The sequence below is a fragment of the Cryptococcus neoformans genome, chromosome 1, assembly GCF_000149245.1.
Source record: "Cryptococcus neoformans var. grubii H99 chromosome 1, complete sequence".
NCBI lineage: Eukaryota > Fungi > Basidiomycota > Tremellomycetes > Tremellales > Cryptococcaceae > Cryptococcus > Cryptococcus neoformans.
The window spans coordinates 317,501-343,552 of record NC_026745.1 but is presented as its reverse complement, the minus strand read 5'-3'; the positions used below and the strand labels follow the sequence as shown (position 1 = coordinate 343,552).

The window sequence follows — 26,052 nt, the reverse complement described above, 5'->3', positions numbered from 1 at the left end:
CCGAATGTAGTTGCCTGATCCGGTAAAAAAAAGCGCGTCCTATCTATTTGGTTCTCACGCGTCTCAGTCTGTCCTCTTCTGTCTCTGATATCATTCAATCAGTATTGCCATACACATTCACTCGTACCATTCGCCTCTTTTATAACACCTCGTCACGGAAACTAATACCAGTGTTCAATGTCTCTCCAACAAGTCGTCGATGCCGAATATTTAAACACGGTTGATCTCTCCTCGTTTATCTACGACCAAGACCCAGATGACCCGAACAACGCGAATGAGCTCCATTGGAGCGCGCGTTCCTTCGTCAGTCGTCAGAATGGATCATCCACCATTCCAGCAAAAGTGCAGTCCTATATACCCGGTCTTCGGCAGAAGCTCCAGGAGGTTATGGAGGAGTTCTGCGACCTGCATAAAATCTCTCTCACTGCTTTGGAGAGGCGGCTGGCTGAGACGAAGCAGACTCGAGCTACGAGTACTTGGATCCTATGGCAAAGAAGTAACATCGCCAAGAGGCTGTTGGAAGCATTGGAAAACGAAGGAAGCCGTAGGTATCAAGTCGAAGACTGAACCACGTTACGGTATACAGTGAACTTCTGACAAAGCGGTCTCCGTAGCCTCTGTCAACGAGAACAGCTCTACATCCACTTTCCAACGCATTTCCAAAAAGAAAGACTTTTCATCTAAGGAAGATGGGAAAACACAAGCTCTGGTTACAAGAGTTAAACGAAACTCAGCCCTCTACAAAGCGGAGAAGGAGAGGCTAGGCGATGTTGAGCTCAGGAGACGGCTCGAAGAAGATGTTTATGGAGAACAACAGCTAGCGGCGAGAGACACCGCCCTGTCTGTCGGTGAAAGGGAAAAGAAAATCAAAGCGATGAAGAATGAGACCTGGAAGTGGGTTAGTTGATGATACCTTTTTGTTGCGACCAGTTTCCTGCTGACTTCAAATGCGTAGATGCGTGTCATGGAGGCCCGGTACCAGGTCAGCTCTGTCCTTTTCGTGGCCTCTGCCCATCTTGGGGATGAGCGGCATGATGAAGCCATTGCCACTCCCTCGGCCTTAAGCTACCTAAATGCTGTGGAGACATTCGACGCTACACAAGAGGTAGCTAAAATGGGAGCAGCGTTAAGGGGGGACGAAGTGCTTGGGGGTGCTTTGCTCAATCCAGAGCTTCGCAATCGTAGGTTCTTCCCAGTTCTTCGTCGGGATACGTTCATCGGACAGACCATACGACAATAGCCGCGCATACCAAGTCCGACAAGGAACTGCGATTCAAAAGTGTGACTCTATACTATTACAGTGAGTGCACACAGACGTCTTAACAATAAAAATGGTTGCGGACTAGCTTTATGTCTAGCCAAAGCATTGAATATCGTCCAAAAGGCATCAGGCTTGACGGTCACTAGCCCTCAACGAGTAGAATGGGGCAGGCTTCGCGACTACGGTCTTCGGCTAATCACGACTCCATCCATCCCTGGCAATATCATCTCGAAAAGGTCCAAGAATTCGAAAGAACTCGACTTGGTTACGGATGGGTTTATCATGGAGAAGATCCGCTTTGAGGTCATCCAGAGGCCAAATCCTCAGCGGGGCGTTTCTCCCTTGACAATCTCACATGACGAAGAACCGCCTTCCATCTCAGCCTTTTCATCTTCTGCCCTCAATGAGTCCCCGTTAGCAACTTCTAATTTATCATTTGCTGTGCCAATTTCAAATGAACCCATACCGTCCACATCCACCTCTTCCTTTATCAGTCAACCTGCACCTCCTACTCTGGCAGCTGCTGTAGCAGTTCCCGGAGTTCAACGAGGGAGGAAGAGGAAGGCACGAAAGGCAACGACAGACCATAGGAAGAGGCCAGGTGGGGTCTCGCTGCGCTCCCGAAGTGATATTGACTAATGTTAGCATAAAAAAGCTTAAGGAATGGATCCGCGTATCAATCAATGCGAACTGTAAGAGAGGCAGAGATGCCTTTTCACTTCAAATCGTAAAGCGAGACTGAAAGAAACATTTAGGATTCATTACAAGAGAACAGAAACAACGAAACAATGTGAAGGAACAAATCATTCCAATACTATCAACGTCGTCTGAACCTACTATTGTTGCTCATAAAGAGGGCTCCTCATGGTCCCTGGATACGGCTGAAGCGATCCCTCATGCATCAGCTAAGCATACCACGCCAAGCCTGACTAAACACCTACCATCATGTGTCCGAAATGTGATGTGAAAAACGGGGAATAGGATATGACGTTAAGGGTGTCTATCTCAGAGGTTACGACTGATATAAACATCTGCGGACAAGGTAGAGAGATATGGTCCTAATAGGAGGTCATTAGTCTCGTTCATAAAGACAGCTTGACAACACCAATTGATACAAGCGAGCGTCTCCTGCTTCATCTCGTCGAGCAAGTTTACTTACTTTACGAATGAGCTGTTTGCCGAAAAACGTCAATAAAATTAGAAGCTTCAACATACCCATGGATAGTCACCAATCTCGAAGATACGGCATAAAACATCCATCCTTCTATCTTCCTCTTCCGGAGAGTTGCCTGTCCTGAGAGGCAATGAAAATCCGGTCGGATTTGGGCAATTCTTGATAGACTAATGAAAAAGGTGTCTGGCTGATCAAATATATGGAGCACATAACAAGAGACTATAGCTATGGTCAGTCGAAGAATACATAAAAAGAAACTTAGCGGTCTTTCTCATTCATGACTCGTACAGCGTAAAGCGGCGGCCGGACAAGACAGCTATTCATCACCTTCGCACTGAAATTGTGGAATTTCACCATGCTTCTCATTTCACAAAATTCTGAAGGTTGCTGTCGATGGAAACTTTTGCCCAATGGAAGGCGCAAGGAAGCAACCGCACGCCATGACCGACGAAAGTCAAAAACAACAGCTTACCAGTCAAGCCGAAAAAGGATGATGTCGAACGGGACATGAGGGGTAGCTCCAACAGTGAGACTGTATGCCGTCGAAGAGTTCGAAAATCGCAGTTCGTTGATGAGAACGGAGGAAAGGGATTTAAAGAGGCGAATCCAGGGCTCTTCATCACCAATTTTCTATGAAGATGGCGTCAACTCTCGAATTTATAACACCGCATTGTATAATTAATTGCCAAATTGTAGAGATTTCTACGCCAGTGATAAAACCAGCGTGGACATAGTTTTCGTTCGGTGCAAAGGGGACAACGCTGTATGCCAGTATCTGGAACATTGCACCAGCTGTATTTGCTTTCACCATCAGAGAACGTAAGCCTCGTTGACGATACAGTTCTGTTGGCATCGCCACAAATGGGGACAGTAACGTAACTTCCAATCGCATCCGCCAAGTAAAAACATATACTCATCTAGATACGAGAGCTCCGTCCAGAGCCCAAGTAGTAGGATGTACAGCAGGACTTGCTATAGCTTGCTGATGGACATTCGTCAGAGCATCCAAGGAGTAAAAAGTACTCGTAAATGGAGTGTTTACCGGTTGACTACCACATGACCGCCTATGGTTCTGAGTCAGCTACAAAAGCCTCTGCAATATTTGACTTGATGGCTGCCACTTCGTATTGGGCCGATGTCTTGACTGAGTTCCGATAAAATGATAGTAGACGTCAAGGGAATATGAAAGACATTATGGCTCAGAAATTCTGATGGAAGAAGTATAAGTTTAATAGCTGAAAGTGGCGACGTAGAAGTATATTTAAAAGATTGAAAGATAGAGAGTAACAGGAGAGTAGATGACGGGACGTGTATTATGATGAACAAAGAAACAACATCATTAGCGGGGCTCACCGCCTGCCAAGCGGACCACTACTATCCTCCCTAGTAAAAGGCCATATACTACATGGTCCATATGCATGACTTCGATCTTGATGATAATATATATGTACATGTAGCCCCAAGTGAGCACTATCCAGTGGTGGTACTCTATGCATTGGATTCTACTCCATGCAAGAGTGATAAAACAAAACATCTAATCGACGATTAGTCAAACTAATCGCTTAATGAGCACGCTTCTTAGCCATATTTAAGGAATCGTTTTTACATTTTTTAGAAGCATACTTGTGACTATACAGGGGTTGTTCCTCCGTCCCCTTCCTCCGATCGCAGATCAATAGCCGTTCCGGTGGTTACCGGAGAATCGGCCCGAGACGGCGGAGGGAGATCTCACTTTTTACAACACCGTACTGTATAAATAAAATGTCTCACCTCGAAGTTTGACATTTTGCTTTCACCAACAAACATTGTTCATCATGTCCTACTTACAAGATCTCTTTGGCCTTACCGGGAAAACCGCTTTGTGAGTAGCTTTAAGGCAAGGACCTGCAACGGATTCCTTGCTGACGACCATCTCAGGATCACTGGCGCTACCCGTGGTATTGGGGCTCGAATGGCCCTTGCTCTCGCGAAAGCCGGTGCCGACATCATCCTTGTCCAGCGTAACACCAGCAACACTGCCACCCGAGACGATATTATTGCTGCCGGGGGCAAGGCTGACATTGTCGTCTGCGACCTCGGTGATTCAGCCTCTGTTGCCAAGCTCATTCCCCACGTCACCAAGGAGCTTGGACGAACCCTTGACATTGTCGTCAACTGTGGAGGTATCCAACGACGACACCCCGTTGAGCTCTTCCCTGAGGATGATTGGAACGAGGTTCTCCAGGTCAACTTGAACACTGTCTTCACTATTACTCGAGATGCTGGTAGGCACATGCTCGAATCTCGAGGTGGTGTCGCTGGTGAGCCCGTCCCCGAAGGCGGTGCTACTGGCAACCCCAGAGGTTTCGGCAAGATCATCAACATCTCCAGCTTAGTGGCCTACCAGGGTGGTTTGAACGTTGTGGCTTACTCTGCTGCCAAGCACGGTGTCCAAGGCATTGTGAGTTGTTCGGCCCCAATAATTAGCGGTAATCAGCTGGGCTTTGCTAATCAAGCTATACAGGTCAAATCCTTCTCTAACGGTTGGGCTGCTAAAGGCGTCTGTGTCAATGCCATTGCCCCCGGTTACATCGCCACCGACGTAAGTCTTCCTTCTACTTTATCTCTTTAGTCACCAGCTGACATGAGGCCCATTTGCAGATGAACGAGGCTCTCATAGCAGACAAGGACCGAGCTCGTCAAATCCTTGAACGTATCCCTGCCGGCCGATGGGGATCACCTCAAGACTTTGAGGGTGCCGTTGTCTTCCTCGCTTCTCGAGCGAGTGACTATGTCACCGGTGAATGTCTTGTCATTGACGGTGGATGGATGGCTCGTGAGTGTGCTGAATGTTCCTGTATGATCAACGCTGACCAAGGATATGATTCACATCAGGTTAAGCAGGACAGGGATATGTGTTGTATCTACTATATAGAAGGTTTCATGTAAAGCCGTACATACATCAATCATTCATTATCCATCATTTTTGCCCTGTCGTAATTTAACAATCGTGAATCTGACACTTAAGGACATCCCCTCTGCAGATCAATGGAACTGGCCATCAAAAGCGCATTAATGGCCGCCGTATGATTGTGTCAATTCATACCAAAACTCGACGAAACCCTACAAACAATACTATAACAAAACTACGATTACGATACTATATGCAATAATGATTATGGTTGCTGACGGGTAAATAAAGTAGAACGTGGATAAAGTACTAGACAGCAGATAGCGCTAGATAGACCGGGGGGGGGGGGGGAGTGAATAGAGGATAGGATATATACGCACAATGTAATGAAGTAACGATGAGGGTAAGAAGAATTCGATGCATCTATAGAATACGCGTGGGAAGGTAGATCGGGAAGAAAAGCGATTACAGCCAGCTGAACACGCAGGTGATATTAGCAAAACTGGATTGTCTAGTGCTTTTGTTTAGCAGCTTGCTTCTCATTTGCAGCCTAGATTGATCAGCACCGCGATCGTTCTCGAATAACAGAAATAAACCTACTTGAGAGATTGTGAGGTAAGAGCGAGTAGGACTGGGCTGGCGCTCATCCGCGTGAGTTGTAGCCTTGCGTGGATCCACGATCAGAGCAGCTGCCTTGGATTCAAGATTGGTGACGGCGGATTCCTCTTTTGTGTACTCTGAGAACTGCTGCATGAGGGTGAGGAACTGGGTTAAACATATTTCCGCATCAGCCAAGCGATTTCGAAAAACATTTTCCGCCGTAGGGACGACTTGTTTAAAAGGCAGAATGGGGCAAGTGAACTTACAAGCTCAGTCTTGCAGAACTATAAATGAGAAACATGACCTATCAGCACATGCCTTTCATTACATATATAAAGTCAAGACCTACTTTGGGTACCGAATCGGTCGCCATCAGTCTAAAGATGTACACCTGGATTCTCTCGTAAAGCTTGACCATAGTTTGCAGCTGACTAGCATGTAAGGTGTTTCCAACACCGGGCTCGATATGACCCTTCACTCCAGCTTCCTTGTCGGCTGTGATCTGGTTCATGTAAGAGACTAACTCGGCCCGAAGGTTGTGGTCAATATTGAGTTCACAAGGAGAAGCGGGTGCGAGATAGGCTGCGGAATGTCAGGGATATTTTACTGACAGAATACCGATTTAGCGCAATGCTCACTGTTGTAGATGACAAAGGCCATCGCAATCAAATCCTGCTGATGCTTTTCCATTGCTGCATGACCCGAGAGCTTTGCCTGTTTCGATCCTGGTGCTGCAACCGCCGAGCTTGTCGTTTGGAATCTCCTCTTGAAATCCTGTACATCCAACCAAAAGCTCAAATTCTCTTCACAGAAATTGCTCCTCAAGAATTCACGGAACAAGCTCCTCAGAGCAGGTTCCTCGAGGATCTGCTTTAGTCGCGCTGTATGACTATCCTTGATGTGGTTATCGCCACCTGGTACACCAGAAATATCAAAGTCGCCGCGGAAGCGATCAGACAATGATGTGCGACGTTGTACGGAAACAGAGGGGCTCGCTTCGTGGGAAGGTCTGGTTTTATTTCCTGGGGTAATTTCGACGCAAAGGTTGGTTTTAGAAGTACCAGCCACATGGTTGGTAATGGGTTCGTTCCATTTCGCAACAGCAATTCCTTCTTTTGTAATTTTGTAGATGGCTCGCTCTGTGACTCGAAACTCTGCTTCTGGCTATAAGGCTGTTAGCTTTCCACTAGCATATGAATCTGAAAATTACTTGCCATAATAGCTCCGGCACCACCACCGGCACCCCCTCCTCGCACGCTGACAATCAAATTTTCCTCCTTGATCTTCCCCTTGTCGCTCACAAATGTGATCAACCCGTACCGAACAAACTGAGCAAGGATTTCTGCGGCTTCATCTATCCCGGTTGCTGATGTGAAATCCAGCATCCAGTCAACGGCGGCCCGTGCTGAGAAGATGTAATCATCCGATGAGGTTGTCTTCTCGCCTCCACCAGGTTTTCGGACAATGATACCCTCTGACCGGTCAAGCGTCTCGCCAGTTGGAAGAGGTGGTGCCTTGGTATAGAATCGAGAATAGAAATGCGCCAATACTTCATCATCATTCAGCTTGGTAGAGTTGGGTACACGACCGATGAAACGCCTGAACAAGACTTCAATGACGCTCCGTGTGATGATGATCTCATCATCACCTGATCGTCTTTCGAGGTGAAGTAGTTTCATAGTGATTGGTTGCGTTGCAAAAACCTTGAGGAGATGATCTGCTGTGATACCATTTTTAGACACAAATCGCTCGAGAATATGGAGACCTTTGGGAGTCAACATGTAGATACCTCTGTCTTTGAAAGAGCCGGCCATAATATCCGTGGCGTTCTCTAGAAGGTGACAATCCATAAAATGTTGACAAATACCCTTGGCCATTTCGCGAGACATTGAGAATGTCGTAGTGGTCGTGGTAGTGACGATACGAGTAGGATCTTTAGGATCGGCGGTCCGCGTTGATTGGGAGAATTTGAGAGAGGCGAGATTCAAGCAAGCATCGTCTCTTTTGCCGTTGTCAGCTTTTACATTCAAACCATGACGGTAGACCCACGTTGTGAAACTGTTGGGATAGGCCTTGAAGAAGTTTCGATGTGTATCGAAATTCAGGCTGACTACTAAAGTACAGAACAGATCATGAGTGTCCTGATATTACTTGATGTTAACGACAGCCATGCTAAATAAGATGGCAGCTGACCTTGACGAATGGCCTACCCCATCGGGTAGTCTTCATAAGATGGGAGTTGGTAGTACTGGACATAATGATCAGATCACAGTTTCAGAATAAGCAGAAAGTTGACGACTGTGCTGGCAAGGAAGTCTGGTTATCCCAGGCGGTGCCCTGTGCAGGAACTGTGTAAGTTGCCTTTTGAGTACAAGAGATATCTAGACGTAAAAAGCCAGCGACTGAATAAGACGGCCGTTGCGGTAAGAATCCGAAAGCTTGAGAAGGACGATTATAGTGTAAAGTGGGAACGGCAATTATGGGATCGAAAAGAAGATAAAAAAGACTCCTTGGAGTTGTGCAACTATGTGTGTCCTTGATGCACTAAGGAGGGCGAGTGGATAGAGTGGGGAGGGGAGAATACAAGGATATAGGACGTTAAAGGTATTGTATACCAAGTCGGGATGAGGATTGGCGGGAGGCGGAGTGCGCGTTGGCTGGGCGGGCATTCACGTCAGCTCTGAGAAGGCGAGAGAAGAAGAATGCAAGAGGTCCGTGCGGATAAAGAAGGACATTGTTCCCTTTTTCTGATCCGAATAGACGTTGAAACGCCAGATCAACTCACATCGGCGTTCTCTGATCTTCTTTTTCGAATGCTCGCTTTGTTACTCTAGATGCCTCGCCATCAAAGGCCTGTGATTTGTAACTCAATTCGAGATGCTGCTAGAAAGCTCAGAAAGTCAGCCTTTACATTAAGCATTTGTCTGCAGATCACCTACATCTCAGATCCTGTGTTGTATAGTAGGTATCTCAGATATGCTTCTCTTCCTGAGATGTTTCAAAGGAATACATAGCCGTAAAAAGGGATACAGGGAATTTGCTTCGTCCGTCAGATGCGAGATATGGGCAGCCAATTAGGGGAAAAAGCTGAAAGGGATGATAGGAAGAGGGCGAGGCGGTGAAGGGCAAAATTGCGCAATGACGAACTGTCAATAGATCCTAGCTGTTAAGGAATAGGTAAAGAGCAAAGGGCAGTCAGCTGTCTGTAATGTGTGTATATAACTTGGAAGGTGGAGAAAGACTATTTACATGCTCACCGACCACAGACACGGACCACAGCAGATCAAATGAATTTGTCGAAAGTTATCGCACCACCTGATCGTGAACGAAATAAAACAGCCCCAGTTGATTCTGATCGATACCTGGTCCAGATGATGGGAACAAAAGTCAAAAGATAATACGATACCTGTTTTTGCCGAAAAATACGATGAAGTGACTCAGGAGCGGCCGAACGTCAATGGTAGGTGGTAGTCAGGTAATGGCAGCTCTGCAGCACTCAGTGACGACAACTCTGATCTTTTCCGCTTTGTACGCAAGTGGCTTCTGAAAAAGAGACTAGGAAAAACTGCATAGCCGTAGTTATGCAGTATTACCGATCTCTTGACCCCTGTACTCTATCTGTGTCGATCCCCATTTGTTGTTGCTCCATTGCTCTGGTTTGTAGTGAGGCGGACTGACGTTGTGTAAACCAAAGGACAACGAAGAGAACAATACGCAACTGAGACAAAAAGGAAGGGCGCGTTTCATCTGTGATGGTACAGTGCCTGGAATCGTGCCTCACTTCCGTGCCATCTCCAAACTCCGCTACCGCCCGGCTGCCGTTGACGCGAACAACAAAAAACATTAATTCAAAGACTTCGTTGTTGTCTCCTTTCTGCTCCGCTTTTCAATCCCGAGGCAGAATAGACGACACACACACACATGATGCCTGTCTGCGAACAATAAGGCGAGTGCATTGCGTATCGTTAGATACGCACACACAAACCCTACTAACTACACGACTTCAATTCCTGCTCTCTAAACACAAGTCATGCATATTTATCCATCAAATGCTGCTCTTCGTAATTCTGTATTTGGAACATCCCTTCTTCATTGTTCTTCATTTTAATCAGTTTCTAAAGACTGAAGTCAAACATGACTATGACCTACCAGTGGACCCGTCCGTTCTTCTTCTGTCGGCGACTGGCCGTAGGGCAGATGAAACTAGCCCAGTTCATGTATGTCGACGGTCAGGAAAGTGCGTATTATAGCATTCAGCACCACCAGTTTCTGACTCATCGTTCTCCGCGCCGGCTATTGTGAGATGTTTGCTGATTTGTGATGCTGACATGTACGTGGCTGTGGGTCCAGGTGAAAAAAATGGTCGGGCATCTGTTTAAATTACTTCTCCCAGGGTCAGGAGAGTTCATTGAACCTTTTGCGGGTGGAGATTAATAAATAAGTTTCCTATAGTCTATAAACCATATTGGTGACAGTTTATAGGTTTTTTTTTCCTAATCATTCAGGATATTATATTCAAGTCATCCTCGTTTTTGGAAAAAGTGTCGCTCTCTTTGACCGCCTAACAAAGTCGTTCCACTTTTCGGTAACTTCTAAAAGGTCGTCTCGTTCTTTCAATACAAACATGGGTCGAAGCTGCACATCCGTGTTGATGAAGGTGGAGGCCACATTAAAGCCCAATCAGTAATTACGAACAGCACATTGGATGCAAGGCGATGATAATTTGCTATGCATAATCAGAACAGACATGTCACAAGAAAGAATACCAAAAAAAACCCGAAATCCCCTTAATCGCTACATCCCAATTTCTCTTACACGCTAATAACAAAGTCAGTCCGATTCGTTCGAGAGACATATAATGGATAAACTTACCTCATCATCGATATCATCCTGAACTCGTGCCCGCCTCCTGGATCAGACGTTTCTTCCAACAGTTCGCACGTGATGGTATGTTTTCCTGGTTGCAGGTTATCTCTTATAGGGGCGAATCGCCCAATATTCCTTGAAGCTAATGTTAGCTCACTATTGCAAAGATAAAGAAAGGAAAGATTTACACATTCCCATTGCCCCAATAGCCTTCAATCTTTACACTTTTTCTTCTTTCTTCATCCGCCCAGCACTCTACCGTACCCAATCCAAACGTCTTGCTCTTCAACGCATACATTTTGACGATCCCTACACTTGTCTCCAACTCAAAGCTTACTCTCGCACCCGGCGTTCTTGCAACAAAATATGGCTTATCCAAATGCTCTGGATGGACCCAATATTCCCACCCTTCGTTGGCCGACGGAGTAAGATTGAACTGCGGTTCTTTGGCGCGGGTTGAGAGACAGGTAGGGTGGAAGGGAGGAACAGAGTGATCGAGGTGCGGGTTCCATCCTTGCAAGATGCGGAGGCGGGGGAGCATACCGTATTCGATAGGGGTGGACCAGAGACCGGGCATGAGTTCGCCGACAGGTTTCTCTTCGGTGGGATCTTTCCTCCAGCTACGGGATTGCTCGGGCCACCATTTTTGTTCTGCGGCTAGTAGCTCGTCCTCGGCTTCGGCGTCTTCTTTGTCCTCTGTTTGAGGTGGTTGTGCGAGAGCGACAATAGAGAGAGCTTCGAATGAAGATTGGGGTTGGACGTGGAAAGTAGGTTCAGAAATCATCTCGCATGCAACATCTTTGACAAAGCTTGCAACGAGCATGCCGAGATCGCGATGTCCGTGAGAGTTGATATGCCGGGTGTCGGGGTTTCCCCACCAGCTGTTACAGAGTTAGTATACTTTGAGGCCTGGAGTAAAATTTACTCACTCCTGGGCAAAGTAAGGTCTGACAAGTTGAGGATGTCTAGCAAAATGGTTTGCGAGTGGGAGCCTTTGGTTGATCACAGGGACATCATAGTACTGAGCTACGGGGCTTCGCTCTCTTCGTGAGCTATGATTCAAAGGCAAGTCACCTTTCACTTACAGGTGCATCCTTCCTCCTCCACCACCCATCCCACCATTGCTAAACGCCATGGCCTCAATGAGCATCACCGCAGGCTTATTAGGAAGATCCAACAATCCGCGAAGAAGGTTTTCCATATTCTCCACGTGTTCCGGGATACCTTCATCGTTCACTGCCAGCTCAACAAGCACCAAATCAGACTCAGAGGGGATGTGGAGAGGGAAGCAAAAAGAAAAGTAATCGGAGCCGGTGGCTGGATAATTACATCAGCTGTGACCATTCCCAAGAGATTGGCTCGAATCCCTACCTGGGGCAGCACCATTGACTTCCTTGATCTCTACGTCTTCACCAGCAAATTCCGTCAACCATTCCCAGAACTTGTGGAACCAAATCTCATTTTGCCACACTTGATGTCCTTTTGTCACTGCAGAGATGGTGAGGCTGTTATTCATGTAGGCATTAGAGGAACTTACCACTACCGCCAATGGCAGAGATGGTGAGTGGTTCGCCTCGCATAATCTTTTGAAGCAATAGGCGCATTCTTTCATGAGAGCCTGTAGAATGTTAGTAATGATCATGGTCAGCCTTAAACTTACCCTCATACGCTCTGGTAAGTCGCAAATTCGTTCTTCCATATTCTCGCTCAAATGCGTCCTCCGCTTCACAGTACTCTCTTATTTTATTTACCCTTTGCCGTATTCCTTTATCCTTCTTCTCCAAACCGCCCGATGAGCTGTAGAGGCCGAATTGGACCTTCAATTTAGAGATTGGGCCTGAAAGGAAATGCGATTGCGGGTGATGGTGGATATGAAGGAAGAATACAAGAGCGAGCGAGAGAAGGATAGCGAGAAGGACATGTGAGCGACGAGGGGAGCCTAGTGGGATCATCTTTTATGTCTACCACTTGGATGGAAGGGCAAGAAGAATTGGAGTTGGTCGATGAATTGTTGAGTTGTTTTGGGGAGCGAAGTGCGATTTTTGTTAAAACGCAAATACTAAAGTTTCATCGCATTATCTGATTTGGGGGGGCTGCGGATGACCGTCGGTAGAGGTGAAACGACGCTAGGGCTGGTGCTACGAGAGGGCTTGGAGGTAAGTCTTTTGGTTGTTCTGCCAATTCAGCGAGACGATTGTCGCGGATTGTGGGCTGGAGACGGGATATGAGCGGGCGTCGAGGCCGCAACAGAAACAGACAAATGCAAGAGACGGAAGTATCCTCTTTTTACCGAAATGACGGAGCTTGAGATGTAGGTAAACCTTGCAATCGAAACGTTGTTGCAAACGAAAACAGTCTAGAGTCCAGGCCCAAAAAGGTCCCATCTATGGAGATAATCTAATGTCCGTAATCAAGGCTCATCGGCGTCATCCGATTCGCATCATCATCAATGAATCACGCCGGCACTTAATTATAATCATTATGACTCATATCAGAGATCTTCAACTGCATCGAGTCTCATATCTCAAAAGTCCCCGCCCCGAAAAGCCGAGGTGGCCGCTATATACGTATATAGTTTTGATTTCCATCTCTACATCCCCCTTCCAACAGGTCATTTGACCCGCCATGCCTATATCCACAGTAGCCTTCCTCTATCCAGGAGCCATGGGTGCATCCTTGGCCCGTGTCCTCGCCGCCCGTCGTCCTCATCTCAAGCAGCTCACCTCTCTTCAGGGCCGATCTCAAGCCACCATCTCCAGAGCAGAATCATGTGGGCTCATCAATGTGCCATTTGCTGATCTTATAGCCCAGTCAGACGTCATACTATCAATTTTACCCCCGAGCTCGGCTGTCTCCCTGGCCAAAAAAGTTATCGCCCACGTCAAACCAGAGAAAAAACCAATATTTATCGACACCAATGCTATATCCCCAGAAACTGCAGCCCAAATCTCGTCCATATTTGAAGCTGAAGATATTCCCCTTTATCGATGGGTGTATCATCGGTTTCCCAGCGACCGAGGACTTTTTATCCATCCCTAAGCTTTATTTCTCCGCCTCGGCAGAACGGGGAAATCCGATGCAAGAGATAGCCCAAACCTTGAATGGGGAGAAGAGGGTAAGGGAATGAGAGTCAGGATCATGGAGGGATCTGGCGTGGGCGGAGCCAGTGCTTTGAAGATGTGTTATGGTGGTATCAACAAGGCACGTCAGCGGCCTTGCTGCAGCTATGGTGCTTTGTATGTCAAAGACTTGCCCTCGGAGATGTCAATAAGAAGGCCTTGCTTATATGATTCTGTTTAAATAGCTGCCCAAGCCCATTCCCCCTCACTGCCAAAGCCTTTCTTGATGAGCTAACAGAGTCTCAACCTGCACTTACGAAAATGTTGGGCAGGGCGATTCCCGATATGATCCCCAAAGCCTATCGGGTAAGTGTGTCTCTAACTTCACCTGCTGAACTTCAACGTACAATAATTACCTGACATGGTACATTAGTGGGTCGGGGAGATGGAAGAAATCTCATCGTTCATCACTTCATCCATCCTTCGGTCGACCCCCATCATCCATAACCCGGCAGATATGTATCAAGGTCTTGCCCAAATGTTTCAGAGAGTGGCAGATGATGTGAAGCGTTCCCAAGTCGGACAAGGAGGGGAAGAGGTAAAGTCTTTGTTGGATTGGGCAAAGAGGGGAGAGGAAAGAACTCGTGAAAAGAGAGTGAAAAAAGGGGAGTGAAGAGGAAAAAGACAGTCGGCACGTAAATTGCAGTCTGCGGGAAGAGACGTCGCGATGAATCGTTATTCCCTGCTCCCATTGAGATCGGTTATAATTGTCGGAAATAGCGCAATTGTGATTTGTGCCTAGGGCCTTGTGATTTGAGAGCCTACTCCATATTGAACAGTGAAAAAAGCATAGACTTGTATGGGCTATGACATGGTGTTTTGATAAGCATGGGCAAGACATACGATAGAATGGAATGGAATACTGTGGTATAAATACTTATGCGTTCTTCATCCCTAGACCATAAATAAGAAGGCAGTCGTCAGAAGATGATAGGTTTCATTTATCCGGAAAGCCGCTTCTTTTGGCTTTGGCGATCTCAGATTATGATTCAGAGATCTGAAATCAGGAGAGATAAGATCAGAGAAGTGGCGCCGATATTTGTTGATAACTTAGGAGCTAATATTGGTATCCGATATCCCAACCACCGGGTATTATCGAGTGTTCAAGATGTAACGTACGTTTATGGTATGGCGTCAAACATGCTTGTTGTTTGTTGACATCTGCACTACTGTTGACGAGCTGGCAAAGAGACAAGGTTAAGGGTCGAGCGTTGTCTGGGCTGAGTACTGACGGAGCACTAATAAGCTTTTCCTGTGGCGCAGGCGTCGTCAGCTTGCGACGATCTTTCATATGAGCAGAGTGTTGCAGCAAGAGGAACAGCATCGCATCTAGGCGGCGGCCCAGCGTGCGTGCGAGCAAGAGTAGCTTTGGACGGTTGACCTCGTTTGATGACGATCTGAGGCAAAGAGGAACAAAGAGCAAAGTCGAAGCCTAATGCGCGACTGACTTCGGCACAGAGCACCGACGAAGGCAGCACGCGCGGTAAAATCAACGTAATTCAAACAATGCATTGTTGAGGCTCGAGAACAAACATCGCGCAAAACGCAAAATTACCGGGATCCATTCAACCGGGCTTTGACCGGTCGCCGGCCGTTTATTTAAGCGGACGGAACGGATTAAATAAGGGATGGCGCTAGAATTACCAGCAAGGAAATCGCTGTTTCCTAGAGGCTAACCCTGCCTTTCCTCTGGCCTTCCGCCTTCGGTCAATCAATACCTTGTGGCCGGTTCCTGAGACCCTGTGGGGAAAAGGAATAGAGTTGTGCCGATTGTGTTTCTTGGCATGTGTTTTCCCTGATTGTCATTTGTCAATCACGCTGTTTGTTTTGAGTTTACTGCAAATCCAACGCGCCTGATATCTGAAATGTTCCGTTCAATGGGTCAAGCTGCTATACCCAGCGCGGGCTGCAATAATCACCACCCCAAACAGTGAACAAGGAGGCATGCATAGCAAATGGGAGATTCAGCGGAGATTCCATGAAAGCCGGGAGGTTAAAAAGAGCACAACTACGGCTGTGGTTGTTTTTTATGAGGCCTCGGTAACGATCAGCGGTCAAAGCTCGGCGGTGAAAGCCCAAATCCGACGACTTCCCGATTTCTGTTCTTCATCTTTTGTTTGCAGTCAGCCGAACCGACACCTCCACCAGACAGTCAACAACCAACAGTGGCCTCGAAAGCAAAGACCGACGTCGTCTTCCTGCTTTTCGACCACATCTCACATTCGTTTACCAGCACCACGCTCATTCAACAGCATCTTAGCCCCTCACCGACCCCAACAGACCATCCTTTCCTTTTTCTCCACCGGTCTATCATTCGACCAGTGCCAGCCAAGCTACGTGACTTTATTCTTCACCAACTGCCTAGGTTGAGAGCAAAGTTGCTACGAGGCTTTTCCTTCCTTCTCCCTCTTCAACCCACTCTTTCCTCGACACACTCGACATCCTCGATAGCTTCTTCCGGAACACCGTCTCCATCTCGTTGACCCGTCCGTGCATTCATCCCCGCATTTGTGCACTGTCCATCCTTCCCTTGTAGTCACCACCAGCTCCTTCTTCCACACTCATCACCATCACTCGATTTTATTAGGTCACATGCTGGTTGATCAGTAGACCTATTTTCGGCCACACATATCCATATACTATAATCAGCCTGTATCGGCCTCGTCGCTCATTGCACTATCATCTCCTCTCCCCCGACTGTCTTTAATCAACCCTTTCCGACACCTCTTGCTCTAACTGCAATAATGAGATCGCAGTTGTCATTGTCATTATTGTTCTCTTCCCTCGTGGCGATCAGCGTCGTAAGGGCAGCTTCTGCCGACGAGTGGAAAGGCAAATCCATTTACCAGTGAGCATTCAATCTATGTATGTGATATGAACGTTTTTCCTTATTAACACGGCATTGTAGACTTTTCACCGATCGATTCGCTCCAGTTTCCGACACTGCACCCGCTCGGTCCTCGCCGATACCGGATGAATGTGATCCCATCGACCAAACGTGAGTGGAGGGAATCAAGCGTGGTATTGAGAATGCATGATTGGCTAATGCATTAATAGATGGTGTGGTGGAACATGGCTGTCTATCATTGACAAGCTTGATTATATTTCTGACATGGGTTTTGATGCTATTTGGATTTCTCCCGTCAGCCGTAAGCCGCATTTCGTTTCTGTACCTGGTCGCGTGATGTCACATATGCTGATTTTGCCTTTAGAAAACACCGACCGTGACACCCCGTATCACTATGCTTACCACGGTTATTGGGTCAATGATCCTCGTGCTCTCAACCCTCGTTTCGGCACCGCGGACGACCTCAAGGCGCTCAGTAAAGCTCTTCACGATAGGGGGATGTACTTGATGGTCGACATTGTCGTCAACAACATCCCTGGAACCACCGTTAACGATTCTTTCAGTACCTCTGATCTTGTTGCTGACGGTTCTATTTGGACCGATCCCTCAGAATTCCACCCTCAATGTTGGATCGATTACAGCAATCAGACATCAGTAGAAAACTGTTGGCTGGGTGACGACAAGTTGCCTTTGATGGACGTTAACACTGAGAACAAGGCTGTCATCTCAACATTGCAAGCTTGGATTTCCAACCTGACTGCTGAATACATGATTGACGGTTTGCGTATCGATGCTGCCAAGCACGTCCCGGGAGAGTTCTGGACAGGATTCTGTGGTGCGGCTGGTGTTTTCTGCATCGGCGAAGTCTTCACAGACGACATTGGGTGGGTGTGATTATTGCCTATATGGGGTCTACCGACTGACCTTGCATAGTTTTGCTGCCAAGTATCAAACCCAGAATTGGATGGATTCCGTCCTTGGCTACCCTCTCTACTACGGTATTGTTGATGGATTCGGTACTCCAAACGGCAACATGTCCAGATTCGTCGACATTGCTACTCAGGTTTTGGGCACTTTCCCTAACCCAGGCCTCATCGGTAACTTTCTAGAGAACCATGATCTTCCTCGATGGCGAAACACTACTGCCGACTCTCAGTTGGCTTACAACGCGATGGTTGTTCAGTTCATCTTTGAAGGTTTGCCGGTAGTGTACTATGGCCAGGAACAAGACTTTGCTAGCGGTGCCGGCGATCCTTACAACCGACAAGCGCTTTGGACTTCGGAGTATGCCAACACGACTAGTTACAACCACATCAAGAGGTTGAATGAGATCCGACACGCTGTGATCTCCAACAACACCTTGTTTGACGGAAAGAACTTTTTGGACTCTCAGACCAAGATCGTAGCTTCGACCGACTATGACGTTGCGTTCAGGAAGGGACCTTTGCTTGTTGTCTTGACCAATGTGAGTGAGATGTTCTGGCGAGAAAGCGGCCTACTGACAGCTGTTTAGCGAGGAAGCCCGAGTCAAAACGTCGGGTTTGGCGTGCCCACCGGCGGCTGGCCTTCCCAGTCCAGTGTCGTTGAGTAGGTCAAACAGTAGCTGTACACAAGTTACAGACAAGCTGACTCTACATAGCCTCCTTTCTTGCAAGCAATTCACTGTTGGATCTGGTGGTGCCATTCTCGTCTCTTACTCTGCTTCTGGCTATGGAGGTATGCCATATGTAAGTGCCTTTGCTCCAGGTCAGTCCTGATATTATCCTAACATCCCTCTCAGATCTTTGCCGCTCAGAGCGATGCTTCGGCATTGGGGATTTGCGGTGATGCTGGCATGTCAACCTATGTGTCACCTGACACCACTTCGGCTGCTTTCCAAGCGTTGGCGCCCTCAACCGGTCTCGGATCAGCTCTCAGCTTGCCAGCAGTCGTCGCTGGTGCAGTGGGACTGATGTCCATACTATAATAATCGCTTCGCTTTAGACAGATAACGATCCGATTAAAACGAAGCCCTGTTGTTCATATACCCTTCTTCTTATCGCCACCGTCCTCGTGTATCCCACTAAGCACCGTCAACCCTGTCATTGTCATTGGGAGAACAAACATCACCTGCGCATTATAATAGCCTTTCATCATCAACATTTGCTGTAAGAGCAGGCGACGGTAACTGTTCATAGGCTCAGCAGACAAACGTCGTCGTTTCTAGTCATTCATTAGCAATAAGAATGTGTTGTAACACTATTACCTATCGGGTTGAAGAAAGGGGATGCATCAAACGTTTCTTTCTTATATGTGCTCAGGGGCTGGTGCAACATGTGCAGTCTGCGACTAATAATTAATCAAGGGTGGTCACTTTGTCTGCACAGTTCGTAAGGGTTATTGTTTCTGGGGTTGTAGTTGAGCTGGATGTTTGTGGATTGTAGAGGATACCTGCCCAAGTTCTGAGGGCGAGGAGGGCACGACGAATCCGCGATCGGTCTTATCGGTCTTGGATGGGCTGATGATTGCCGGGTTTGTGGCAGATGCAAAGTGGTCTTGTGGTGGTGGCCCAGCTGTATGGGACCGTGGTTGTGCATACGATGAACCAGTACAAAGTGATCAATTAGTCAAGGAGATCCCCTCGTCAGCTCCAGGCATGTATGTATACCGAAGCATCTAGTCTCACGACCATAATTCATGTCCGAAGGGCGGGAGTGCGAGACTGGCGGCAAAGTAGTTACCCGTGACGTCGCCCGCGAGTTTGTCGTCATTCCCCACAGCCCGCCCCATAAATAAATATAAATATATCAGAGACCCCCATTTCTCCACCCTTCAGCCCATTATTCCCTGTGAACGACTATCCACCACGTCAGCCTTTGTCCGATTCTCCTCTGCAAGAGCCTTCCGCTCACTCGCATCTGCCTCTTTTCCAAGCACAGCCTCTCTTAAGTTTACATCTCCGCTTTCCATTCGTACTTTCACTGTAACTTCAAAAATGGGCAAGGAAAAGGTTGCTGTTGTCGGCTCTGGTAACTGGTGAGGCTTTTGCGTGGGAGGGCTGGGAGGCAGGGAATAGTGCTGATGGGTCTTGCAAAGGGGTTCCGCTATCTCTCGACTTGCCGGCATGAACACTAAAAAGCACTCCGACGTCTTTGACGACTCCCGCGTCTCCGTCTGGGTGTATGAGGAAGAGGTCAGTTTCGGAATCGTTGGCGAACATATATTATTAAATAGCTTTGTATCTGACTCTGTTGTGCAGTTTGAGGGCAAGAAGCTTACTGAGATTATCAATTCTGAGCACGAAAACAGAAAGTACCTCCCCGGTGTTAAGTTCGAGGACAATGTTGTAGCCATCCCCGACTTGAAAGAGGCCGTCAAGGACGCAACAGCTTTGGTATTTGTCACCCCTCACCAGTGTCAGTGTCCTTATTATGAAGGTGAGCCTTGCGCTTGCGGCTAACGAGTGTTGAAGTCCTCGGAAAGGTTTTAGACACTTTGGAGGGTAACGTCCGGAAGGATGCCAAGGCTATCACTCTTATCAAGGTATATTTCCCTTGTCTCTTTCTTCGTCTTTATGCCAATTAACTGTCTGGAAGGGTATCGATGTTCACGGCGATGATATTCACATCTTCGCTGACCTTATCGAGCAACGTCTTGGTATCCCCTGCTCTGCCTTGAGTGGAGCCAACATTGCCAATGAAGTCGCCAGGGATACTTTCTCAGAGACTACTATCGGTTACCGAAACAAGGAGGATGGAGAGCTGTGGCTGAAGCTTTTCCGTAAGTTCTTATACATAGCTGCTGCTATTGGGATGAAGGATAGACGAGGCTGACGGAAGATGATTGCTTTTTATGTATTTATTTAAGAAACTCCCAAGTTCAAGGTTCAGCTCATTGACGATGTATGTTTCACTTGCTTCTGGTCATAAAGTAGACAATCACTGATGAAAATACTAGGTCGCTGGTGTCAGTCTTTGCGGTGCTCTCAAGAACATTGTTGCTGTCGCAGCTGGCTTTATCGACGGTCTCGGCTACGGTAGTAACTCCAAGGGTGGGTCCCCTTTTCATTATTTCCTTATAATCTCATTGATCCTCATAATGCTTGTACGTACCTAGCGGCCATTATGCGTATCGGTCTTATCGAGATGAAGCACTTTTGCCAAGAATTCTTTGTAGACGTCAAGGAGGAGAGCTTCTTGCAGGAGAGTGCGGGTGTCAGTGATGTGATTACTTCGTGTCTTTCTGGAAGGAACTACAAGGTCGCGGCTGCTTTTGTAGGAGCCAACAAAGTGAGCCTTGCTGGATAGTTTGGAGGTGTGAAGAGGTGTGTATGTGCTGATAAAGGTTTCAAAAGTCATTTGATCAACTCGAGGCAGAGATGTTGAACGGACAAAGTGAGTCTTTACAGTTTGGTTCTACATGTGTTTCAATGTGCTAACCATGTAAATGCAGAGCTCCAAGGTATCCACACTGTACGCCATACCATTCCTCCCGCTCATCATATTGCAAGCTAACCCAATTTTTTTTGTTTCTCCCTCGTTGCCACAGGCCAAGGACGTGCACAACTTCCTCAACGCCAAGAACCGATCTCGGGCTTACCCCTTGTTCGACAAGGTCTACCAGATTGCCTGGGAAGGTGTCCCCGTTGAGAAACTGACCGAGGGGCTTTAAGCGCATTTATGAAATTTATAAGCTGTGCGTCAGTGACTAAACCGAAGCGAAATGAGGAGTGGGACAACAACGATGTGTCAGATAAAGATTATGCAGATATCGGATCCGAGAGAAATATACCTAGTATTCATGCATTATGACAACTAGATTCTATAGCTATTCCTCGTTTACTTTTCAATATACGGTCATGGAAGCATATTGGAGATGGTGCCAGGGACGTTGTCATGGTGGTCATGAAAAGTGGAGGGTTTTTGGCTCGGAAATTTCCCCGGTTGCGATTTTCGGTGTCGGTGTCTTCGAGCGAATGACTTCTTGCATCAGCCAAGTAAACGTCTTATTCCCACACCTTTTTCCACTTTCTATCATCTTCGGGTCTTAAAACACACACATACACCTACACAATGTCCCTGTCGGACCTCGCAGAGACTCCGCAATCGCGCGACGGCACCACCATCCCAGGCGCCATCTCCCTCACCGTGCCGACCAATCTCATCATGCTCCCCGCCGCCGCTGGCCTTGTCGGGCTTTCCATCGGGTTCATTCGGGGCGGAAGTCGAGCGAGGTTGAGATTCTTGGTTGAAAATGCGCATAGAAAACCCAAGACTGTCCAGGGCTGGGTACGTTTGGTTCCCTCCTTGTTCATAAACGGAAACAGGAGCTTAACTAGTATTGTTGTATATCATTTTAGTATTTCTACACGAAAACGCGAAACTACCGAGTCTTTTTTGGGGCGCTCAAAGCAGGTGGGAAATACGCTCTCGGGCTGGGAGGGGCGACGGCAGGGTTTGTGCTGGTGGATGAATCTGTTGGCTGGGCGAGGGAACAGGTGTTTGGTCCTGCTGGGGAGATTCAAGATGTTGCCCAAAGTGGACCGGAAAGGTCAGCGATGAAGCGAAAGGCTGGATGGAGGAAGGGAGAGGTAAAGTGGGAGGACGGCGGTGTGGCTGGTGGGTTAATGGGTTTGGTTGTTGGTACTGCCTGTGAGTATATATATCCATACATTTTCTTGGCCTATTATCAATACCTGACAAAGAAGATGATTGGGGGATCGGCATATAGACAAGCTACCGAGACCGCTGTTCATCCGATCACTTATCATGGGTATCGCCCTCGGCAGTCTTACGAGCGGTATGCAGACCGTGCAGGCGCGTATCGGCCGCATGAGAGAAGAAGAGGAACGTAAAGCCAAGTTGACCGACAACCAGCAACTTTCTTCGCCAACGGCGGCGGCGGCAGCGACGTCGGCGCTCGTGACAGAGGAGGTTGCACCCGTCATGTCTTTATCGGAAGAGACGAAACCGACAGAGGAAATTATAGTAGATCGCATCCCCGGAGAAGAGGAGCCAAGGAGTTGGTGGGAGAGTGTAAAGAGCTGGGTGGGTGCTTAATGCCGAAGTGGTTGGTTGGTTTTTGGAGTTCTGGTGCAAGAAAACTCATCGGTGGGAAGGCGTTTTTCAGTAACTTTTATGTTGTAGTAATACTTTACAATGGCTTGCATGGCATGGAAATGGGAAATAGTCTATATTTACAAAAAGATGAATTAATCGTGTGGTTATGATTGTGCTGCTTGAGCGGGTACGGGTGCAGCTCGGGTGTTGCTAGAAGATGAACTCAAGACATCGCCAAAGTCTGCGCAGCAAGCATGTCAGCCATTACCGAGATGTGTATCCCAAGGCTGGACAACTCGCCTGCATTCCATCTCGCCACGATCTCAGAGTCGAAAAGGCTGCCGTCCGCCTTATTAGGACCTTCTGTTCGTGGACGGGGGCGAGGAGCATGCGAGTGCGGCTGTGTTGGCAAGGATTGGCCTTTGTATGCTCGTTTTGTCCGTTTCTTGCTCTGCGTACCGGGATCCCGTCAGTCCACTGCGCGAGCCAGATACATAAAAGGTAGACGTACAGGACCGCCGAGAGGCGCTTTACCCTTCTTCTCGACTTTGCCCTTCTCCTCGGCGCCGGCCTCTTCCTCGGCTTCAATCTCCTCGTCGCCTTCGTCTCCACTCTCCTCAGCATCCGCTTCGACCGCCTGGCCTACCTGGTCCGCCCTCTCTGCACCAGACGGGATCAAGATCTTGTTGCTGCCCTCGCTTGCGATGCTTTCCAAGTCTTCCAGGCCTTCGTCGAGATCGACGTCCATCGCGGCTGGATCGGGATTGGGGAGAGAGCTGTCGATAGTGCGCTGTGGAGTGTTTTGCTGTGACGACGGTGGGGTTATGTCTGCCATATTGTGGATTGCGGAATGAGATATGGAAAGTGGAGATGTGGAAAGTGGAGGGAGCATCGATGTTCAAGCGTCCGCCGGCCTTTCATTTGTCTGCTATACTTTTACACTTTTGCTCGTACTATCATAGTTTGTACATTGTAGAGACGTGGATCAGGAAGGCACTCTGCAATGTCTCTCCAGCCACAGATATCCACGCACCACACCTCCATCCCTTCGCCTCTTCCTTCCTCGCCCTCGTTCAACTTCCACCTTACTCGCATGGTCAACACCCTCATGATATGGGTCGGCACTGGACTGCCTACAGATACCGCCGGGAACTCTGTAGGTGGAGCGGCATCTATGGGGAGCGTCGAACAGGTGGATAACAAGTTGGCAGGGGATTGGTCTGTTGCTATGCCGTCTAGAGGGGTGGGTGTGGTTTCATGGAGTATGGGTGTGTCGGGAGAAATGCTGATTCTCGCTGGGATGGGCGATATGAAAGAACATACCAGTGACTGCGACACCCCTGTTCAGGTCTGGCTCAACGGATATTGCTCTGCCAATGTCTCAGCGACTGGGTCAGTGATTTCGTATGCCCACGCTTTGTCTATTCTCGCATGGCTAGGGTATTCTCCATGCGTCTCTGCTGACACTTCTTTGGGCATAGCCAAGAAATTCCCATTGAACCAAATACATCTCTCTCTCTCTCTCCCCCCCTCACTGACCAACCAAACGGGCCAGTCTATAGATCCTTATGCCAGCAAGATGATGCTGGTGATGGAAAAGAAGCTTGGCAAATGGATCGAGGAGATATTGTCGCAGGAAAGAACTTGAGGACGGTCCAATGGGGTTGTGTATTTGTAATGCATAGATTTTGCTGTTCCCTGTACCATTTGCTTTACCCTGGCTCTGCGATGCTTCGGCATGGAGACCAGAGCTGGAGTGTATGAAACGATACTTCGTACGATACTTGCAGTATCGTACCATGTCATCGCAGTGTTCAAAAATCAACAAACCACGAGAACAAAAAGTCCGCGTCTCCACATTTCAATTCCTCCCGCTTTATTTACTCTTTCGCCCACTCGCCCACCATGGACGCCCAGGAAGAATCCACGACGACAGTCATAACAGCAACGGCCCACCTCGACCTCCCCGCACACCCGCACATCAAGACCTACCAGGAGCTCAACCCACGCTCAAAGCCCACAGAGTTCTTCGGCCCATGCGGCACAGGCGCAATCACCCTCTTCGCGCCTCTTTTCGCCTACATTTTCTTCTTCGCCTGTAACGATGCCGTTGGATGCACACCAACTAGTGTCCAGGGGTGGAAAGATGCCTTTGCACTGGTAGGCAACTACCCGAGCTCCGCGGGTAAGTTGTGGGACTGGAAAGCTGCGGGCGTGTATCTCGGCTGGTATGCGTTCTGTATGATCTGTGAAGTTGTCCTGCCCGGGCAGAAAGTCCAAGGTAACCTGCTGAGAGATGGTCGACGAAAGACCTACAGAATGAACGGTTAGTCTACCCGCATTGTCCTCTCGTGCTCTGGTAGTGTCTACAGGGCTAATCGGGAACAGGTCTTTACACTTTTCTCCTCGCCCTTGGTCTTCTTACCGGTGTCTTGGTCCAGCCCAGGGGTATCCAAGCTTTCACTTGGCTTCATGACCACTTTGTACCCCTCATGTCCGCCAGTTTGGCCATGGCCACTTTCCAAGCCGTCTGGGTCTATGTATGGAGCTTTTTCTCTGGTGAGCTCTTGGCTCTCGGCGGGAACTCTGGTAATGTCGTTTACGACGTACGTCCACCATCTTTCTCTTCTCAGTCATCTCTCGCCAGCCAGTGCTGACCCGCTTGAAATTTGCTTTTGCAGTTCTTTATCGGCCGACCTCTCAACCCTACCATCCCCGGATTTTCCTCTTTCGACATCAAGACATTCAATGAAGTTCGACCCGGCATGATCCTCTGGCTGTTACTCAACATTTCTTGCGCCTGCGAGCAATACGTCAGGGTCGGAAAGCTGACTGATAGTATGTGGATCGTCCTCGTCTTTGAGGGCTGGTACGTCCTCGACTGTCTGTTGCAAGAGGTGAGCCCTTCCTCCCTCCTTTTCCCCTCACACCCGCGATGCTAAAAACGGAAACACCCGTTATCACAGCACACAATCCTCAACCAGATGGACATTACGACCGACGGCTTCGGCTTTATGCTCGCCTTTGGCGACCTCACCTGGGTCCCTTTTACCTATGGCCTTCAAGCGCGATTCTTGGCTTCCAACCCCGTGGAGCTGGGTCCCGTGGCGACAGCGTTGATTGTCGGTGTCGAGATCGCGGGGATGTACATCTTTAGAGTAGCTAATAATGAAAAGGCCGATTTCAGGGCTGGAAAGAATCCCAAGAGTGAGTCGAGTGGGCCTCTTCTTTCATTTCTTTTTTTTTCTCCTCCTTC

At 48.1% G+C, this 26,052-nt stretch overlaps 12 protein-coding genes and 1 non-coding gene; 8 read left to right on the top strand and 5 right to left on the bottom strand.

The window, feature by feature from the left end:
- The first annotated feature begins 70 nt into the window (after positions 1-70).
- CNAG_00127 (hypothetical protein) lies at positions 71-2,793 on the top strand. XM_012190795.1 has 8 exons: positions 71-544; positions 615-898; positions 956-1,181; positions 1,241-1,300; positions 1,359-1,862; positions 1,917-1,953; positions 2,017-2,665; positions 2,726-2,793. Exons 1-6 carry the CDS (start codon positions 178-180, stop codon positions 1,919-1,921), a joined length of 1,446 nt encoding a protein of 481 aa, XP_012046185.1. The 5' UTR covers positions 71-177; the 3' UTR covers positions 1,922-1,953; positions 2,017-2,665; positions 2,726-2,793.
- CNAG_07313 (hypothetical protein) lies at positions 1,994-3,706 on the bottom strand. XM_012190794.1 has 4 exons: positions 2,908-3,706; positions 2,421-2,654; positions 2,203-2,319; positions 1,994-2,142 (listed from the first exon to the last, which is right to left on the bottom strand). Exons 1-2 carry the CDS (start codon positions 3,053-3,055, stop codon positions 2,422-2,424), a joined length of 381 nt encoding a protein of 126 aa, XP_012046184.1. The 5' UTR covers positions 3,056-3,706; the 3' UTR covers positions 1,994-2,142; positions 2,203-2,319; position 2,421.
- Positions 3,707-4,080: 374 nt separating this feature from the next.
- On the top strand, positions 4,081-5,625 carry CNAG_00126 (2-deoxy-D-gluconate 3-dehydrogenase). XM_012191157.1 has 5 exons: positions 4,081-4,296; positions 4,353-4,875; positions 4,939-5,016; positions 5,076-5,250; positions 5,310-5,625. The coding sequence occupies exons 1-5, from the start codon at positions 4,250-4,252 to the stop codon at positions 5,312-5,314; spliced, it is 828 nt and encodes a 275-aa protein (XP_012046547.1). The 5' UTR covers positions 4,081-4,249; the 3' UTR covers positions 5,315-5,625.
- Positions 5,494-9,629, bottom strand: CNAG_00125 (hypothetical protein). Its single transcript, XM_012190793.1, has 11 exons — positions 9,175-9,629; positions 8,865-9,088; positions 8,711-8,808; positions 8,119-8,582; positions 7,975-8,066; positions 7,140-7,926; positions 6,564-7,089; positions 6,275-6,507; positions 6,192-6,209; positions 5,926-6,090; positions 5,494-5,875 (listed from the first exon to the last, which is right to left on the bottom strand). The coding sequence occupies exons 4-11, from the start codon at positions 8,179-8,181 to the stop codon at positions 5,837-5,839; spliced, it is 1,923 nt and encodes a 640-aa protein (XP_012046183.1). The 5' UTR covers positions 8,182-8,582; positions 8,711-8,808; positions 8,865-9,088; positions 9,175-9,629; the 3' UTR covers positions 5,494-5,836.
- A 1,004-nt stretch (positions 9,630-10,633) lies between these two features.
- On the bottom strand, positions 10,634-13,117 carry CNAG_00124 (hypothetical protein). XM_012191156.1 has 8 exons: positions 12,452-13,117; positions 12,329-12,409; positions 12,163-12,279; positions 11,877-12,108; positions 11,721-11,825; positions 10,980-11,672; positions 10,798-10,926; positions 10,634-10,743 (listed from the first exon to the last, which is right to left on the bottom strand). The coding sequence occupies exons 1-8, from the start codon at positions 12,741-12,743 to the stop codon at positions 10,737-10,739; spliced, it is 1,656 nt and encodes a 551-aa protein (XP_012046546.1). The 5' UTR covers positions 12,744-13,117; the 3' UTR covers positions 10,634-10,736.
- Positions 13,118-13,296: 179 nt separating this feature from the next.
- On the top strand, positions 13,297-14,738 carry CNAG_00123 (hypothetical protein). XM_012191155.1 has 4 exons: positions 13,297-13,793; positions 13,854-14,027; positions 14,096-14,216; positions 14,284-14,738. Exons 1-4 carry the CDS (start codon positions 13,417-13,419, stop codon positions 14,521-14,523), a joined length of 912 nt encoding a protein of 303 aa, XP_012046545.1. The 5' UTR covers positions 13,297-13,416; the 3' UTR covers positions 14,524-14,738.
- Positions 14,739-15,897: 1,159 nt separating this feature from the next.
- On the top strand, positions 15,898-19,228 carry CNAG_00122 (alpha-amylase). XM_012191154.1 has 8 exons: positions 15,898-16,758; positions 16,819-16,908; positions 16,968-17,059; positions 17,123-17,642; positions 17,692-18,223; positions 18,272-18,345; positions 18,398-18,485; positions 18,539-19,228. Exons 1-8 carry the CDS (start codon positions 16,655-16,657, stop codon positions 18,722-18,724), a joined length of 1,686 nt encoding a protein of 561 aa, XP_012046544.1. The 5' UTR covers positions 15,898-16,654; the 3' UTR covers positions 18,725-19,228.
- CNAG_12017 lies at positions 18,092-19,343 on the bottom strand. Its single transcript, XR_001045304.1, has 2 exons — positions 18,868-19,343; positions 18,092-18,820 (listed from the first exon to the last, which is right to left on the bottom strand). It is a non-coding gene; the product is annotated as a hypothetical RNA (non-coding RNA).
- Positions 19,344-19,453: 110 nt separating this feature from the next.
- CNAG_00121 (glycerol-3-phosphate dehydrogenase (NAD())) lies at positions 19,454-21,634 on the top strand. XM_012191153.1 has 11 exons: positions 19,454-19,773; positions 19,834-19,930; positions 19,997-20,153; positions 20,210-20,280; positions 20,334-20,517; positions 20,605-20,639; positions 20,695-20,788; positions 20,854-21,026; positions 21,092-21,131; positions 21,190-21,209; positions 21,286-21,634. The coding sequence occupies exons 1-11, from the start codon at positions 19,733-19,735 to the stop codon at positions 21,406-21,408; spliced, it is 1,035 nt and encodes a 344-aa protein (XP_012046543.1). The 5' UTR covers positions 19,454-19,732; the 3' UTR covers positions 21,409-21,634.
- A 55-nt stretch (positions 21,635-21,689) lies between these two features.
- On the top strand, positions 21,690-22,966 carry CNAG_00120 (hypothetical protein). XM_012190792.1 has 3 exons: positions 21,690-22,025; positions 22,097-22,388; positions 22,468-22,966. The coding sequence occupies exons 1-3, from the start codon at positions 21,810-21,812 to the stop codon at positions 22,794-22,796; spliced, it is 837 nt and encodes a 278-aa protein (XP_012046182.1). The 5' UTR covers positions 21,690-21,809; the 3' UTR covers positions 22,797-22,966.
- CNAG_00119 (hypothetical protein) lies at positions 22,884-23,800 on the bottom strand. XM_012190791.1 has 3 exons: positions 23,308-23,800; positions 23,097-23,247; positions 22,884-23,037 (listed from the first exon to the last, which is right to left on the bottom strand). The coding sequence occupies exons 1-3, from the start codon at positions 23,629-23,631 to the stop codon at positions 22,961-22,963; spliced, it is 552 nt and encodes a 183-aa protein (XP_012046181.1). The 5' UTR covers positions 23,632-23,800; the 3' UTR covers positions 22,884-22,960.
- CNAG_00118 (hypothetical protein) lies at positions 23,346-24,548 on the top strand. XM_012191152.1 has 3 exons: positions 23,346-24,039; positions 24,113-24,188; positions 24,278-24,548. Exons 1-3 carry the CDS (start codon positions 23,800-23,802, stop codon positions 24,442-24,444), a joined length of 483 nt encoding a protein of 160 aa, XP_012046542.1. The 5' UTR covers positions 23,346-23,799; the 3' UTR covers positions 24,445-24,548.
- Positions 24,549-24,610: 62 nt separating this feature from the next.
- The window catches only part of CNAG_00117 (delta14-sterol reductase), a 2,496-nt gene continuing 1,054 nt past the window's right edge, over positions 24,611-26,052 (top strand). Inside the window, exons 1-4 of the mRNA XM_012190790.1 lie at positions 24,611-25,122; positions 25,185-25,402; positions 25,478-25,693; positions 25,763-26,003. Coding sequence (XP_012046180.1) covers positions 24,702-25,122; positions 25,185-25,402; positions 25,478-25,693; positions 25,763-26,003 — 1,096 coding nt within the window. The 5' untranslated portion in view covers positions 24,611-24,701. The remainder of the gene's footprint in view (positions 25,123-25,184; positions 25,403-25,477; positions 25,694-25,762; positions 26,004-26,052) is intronic.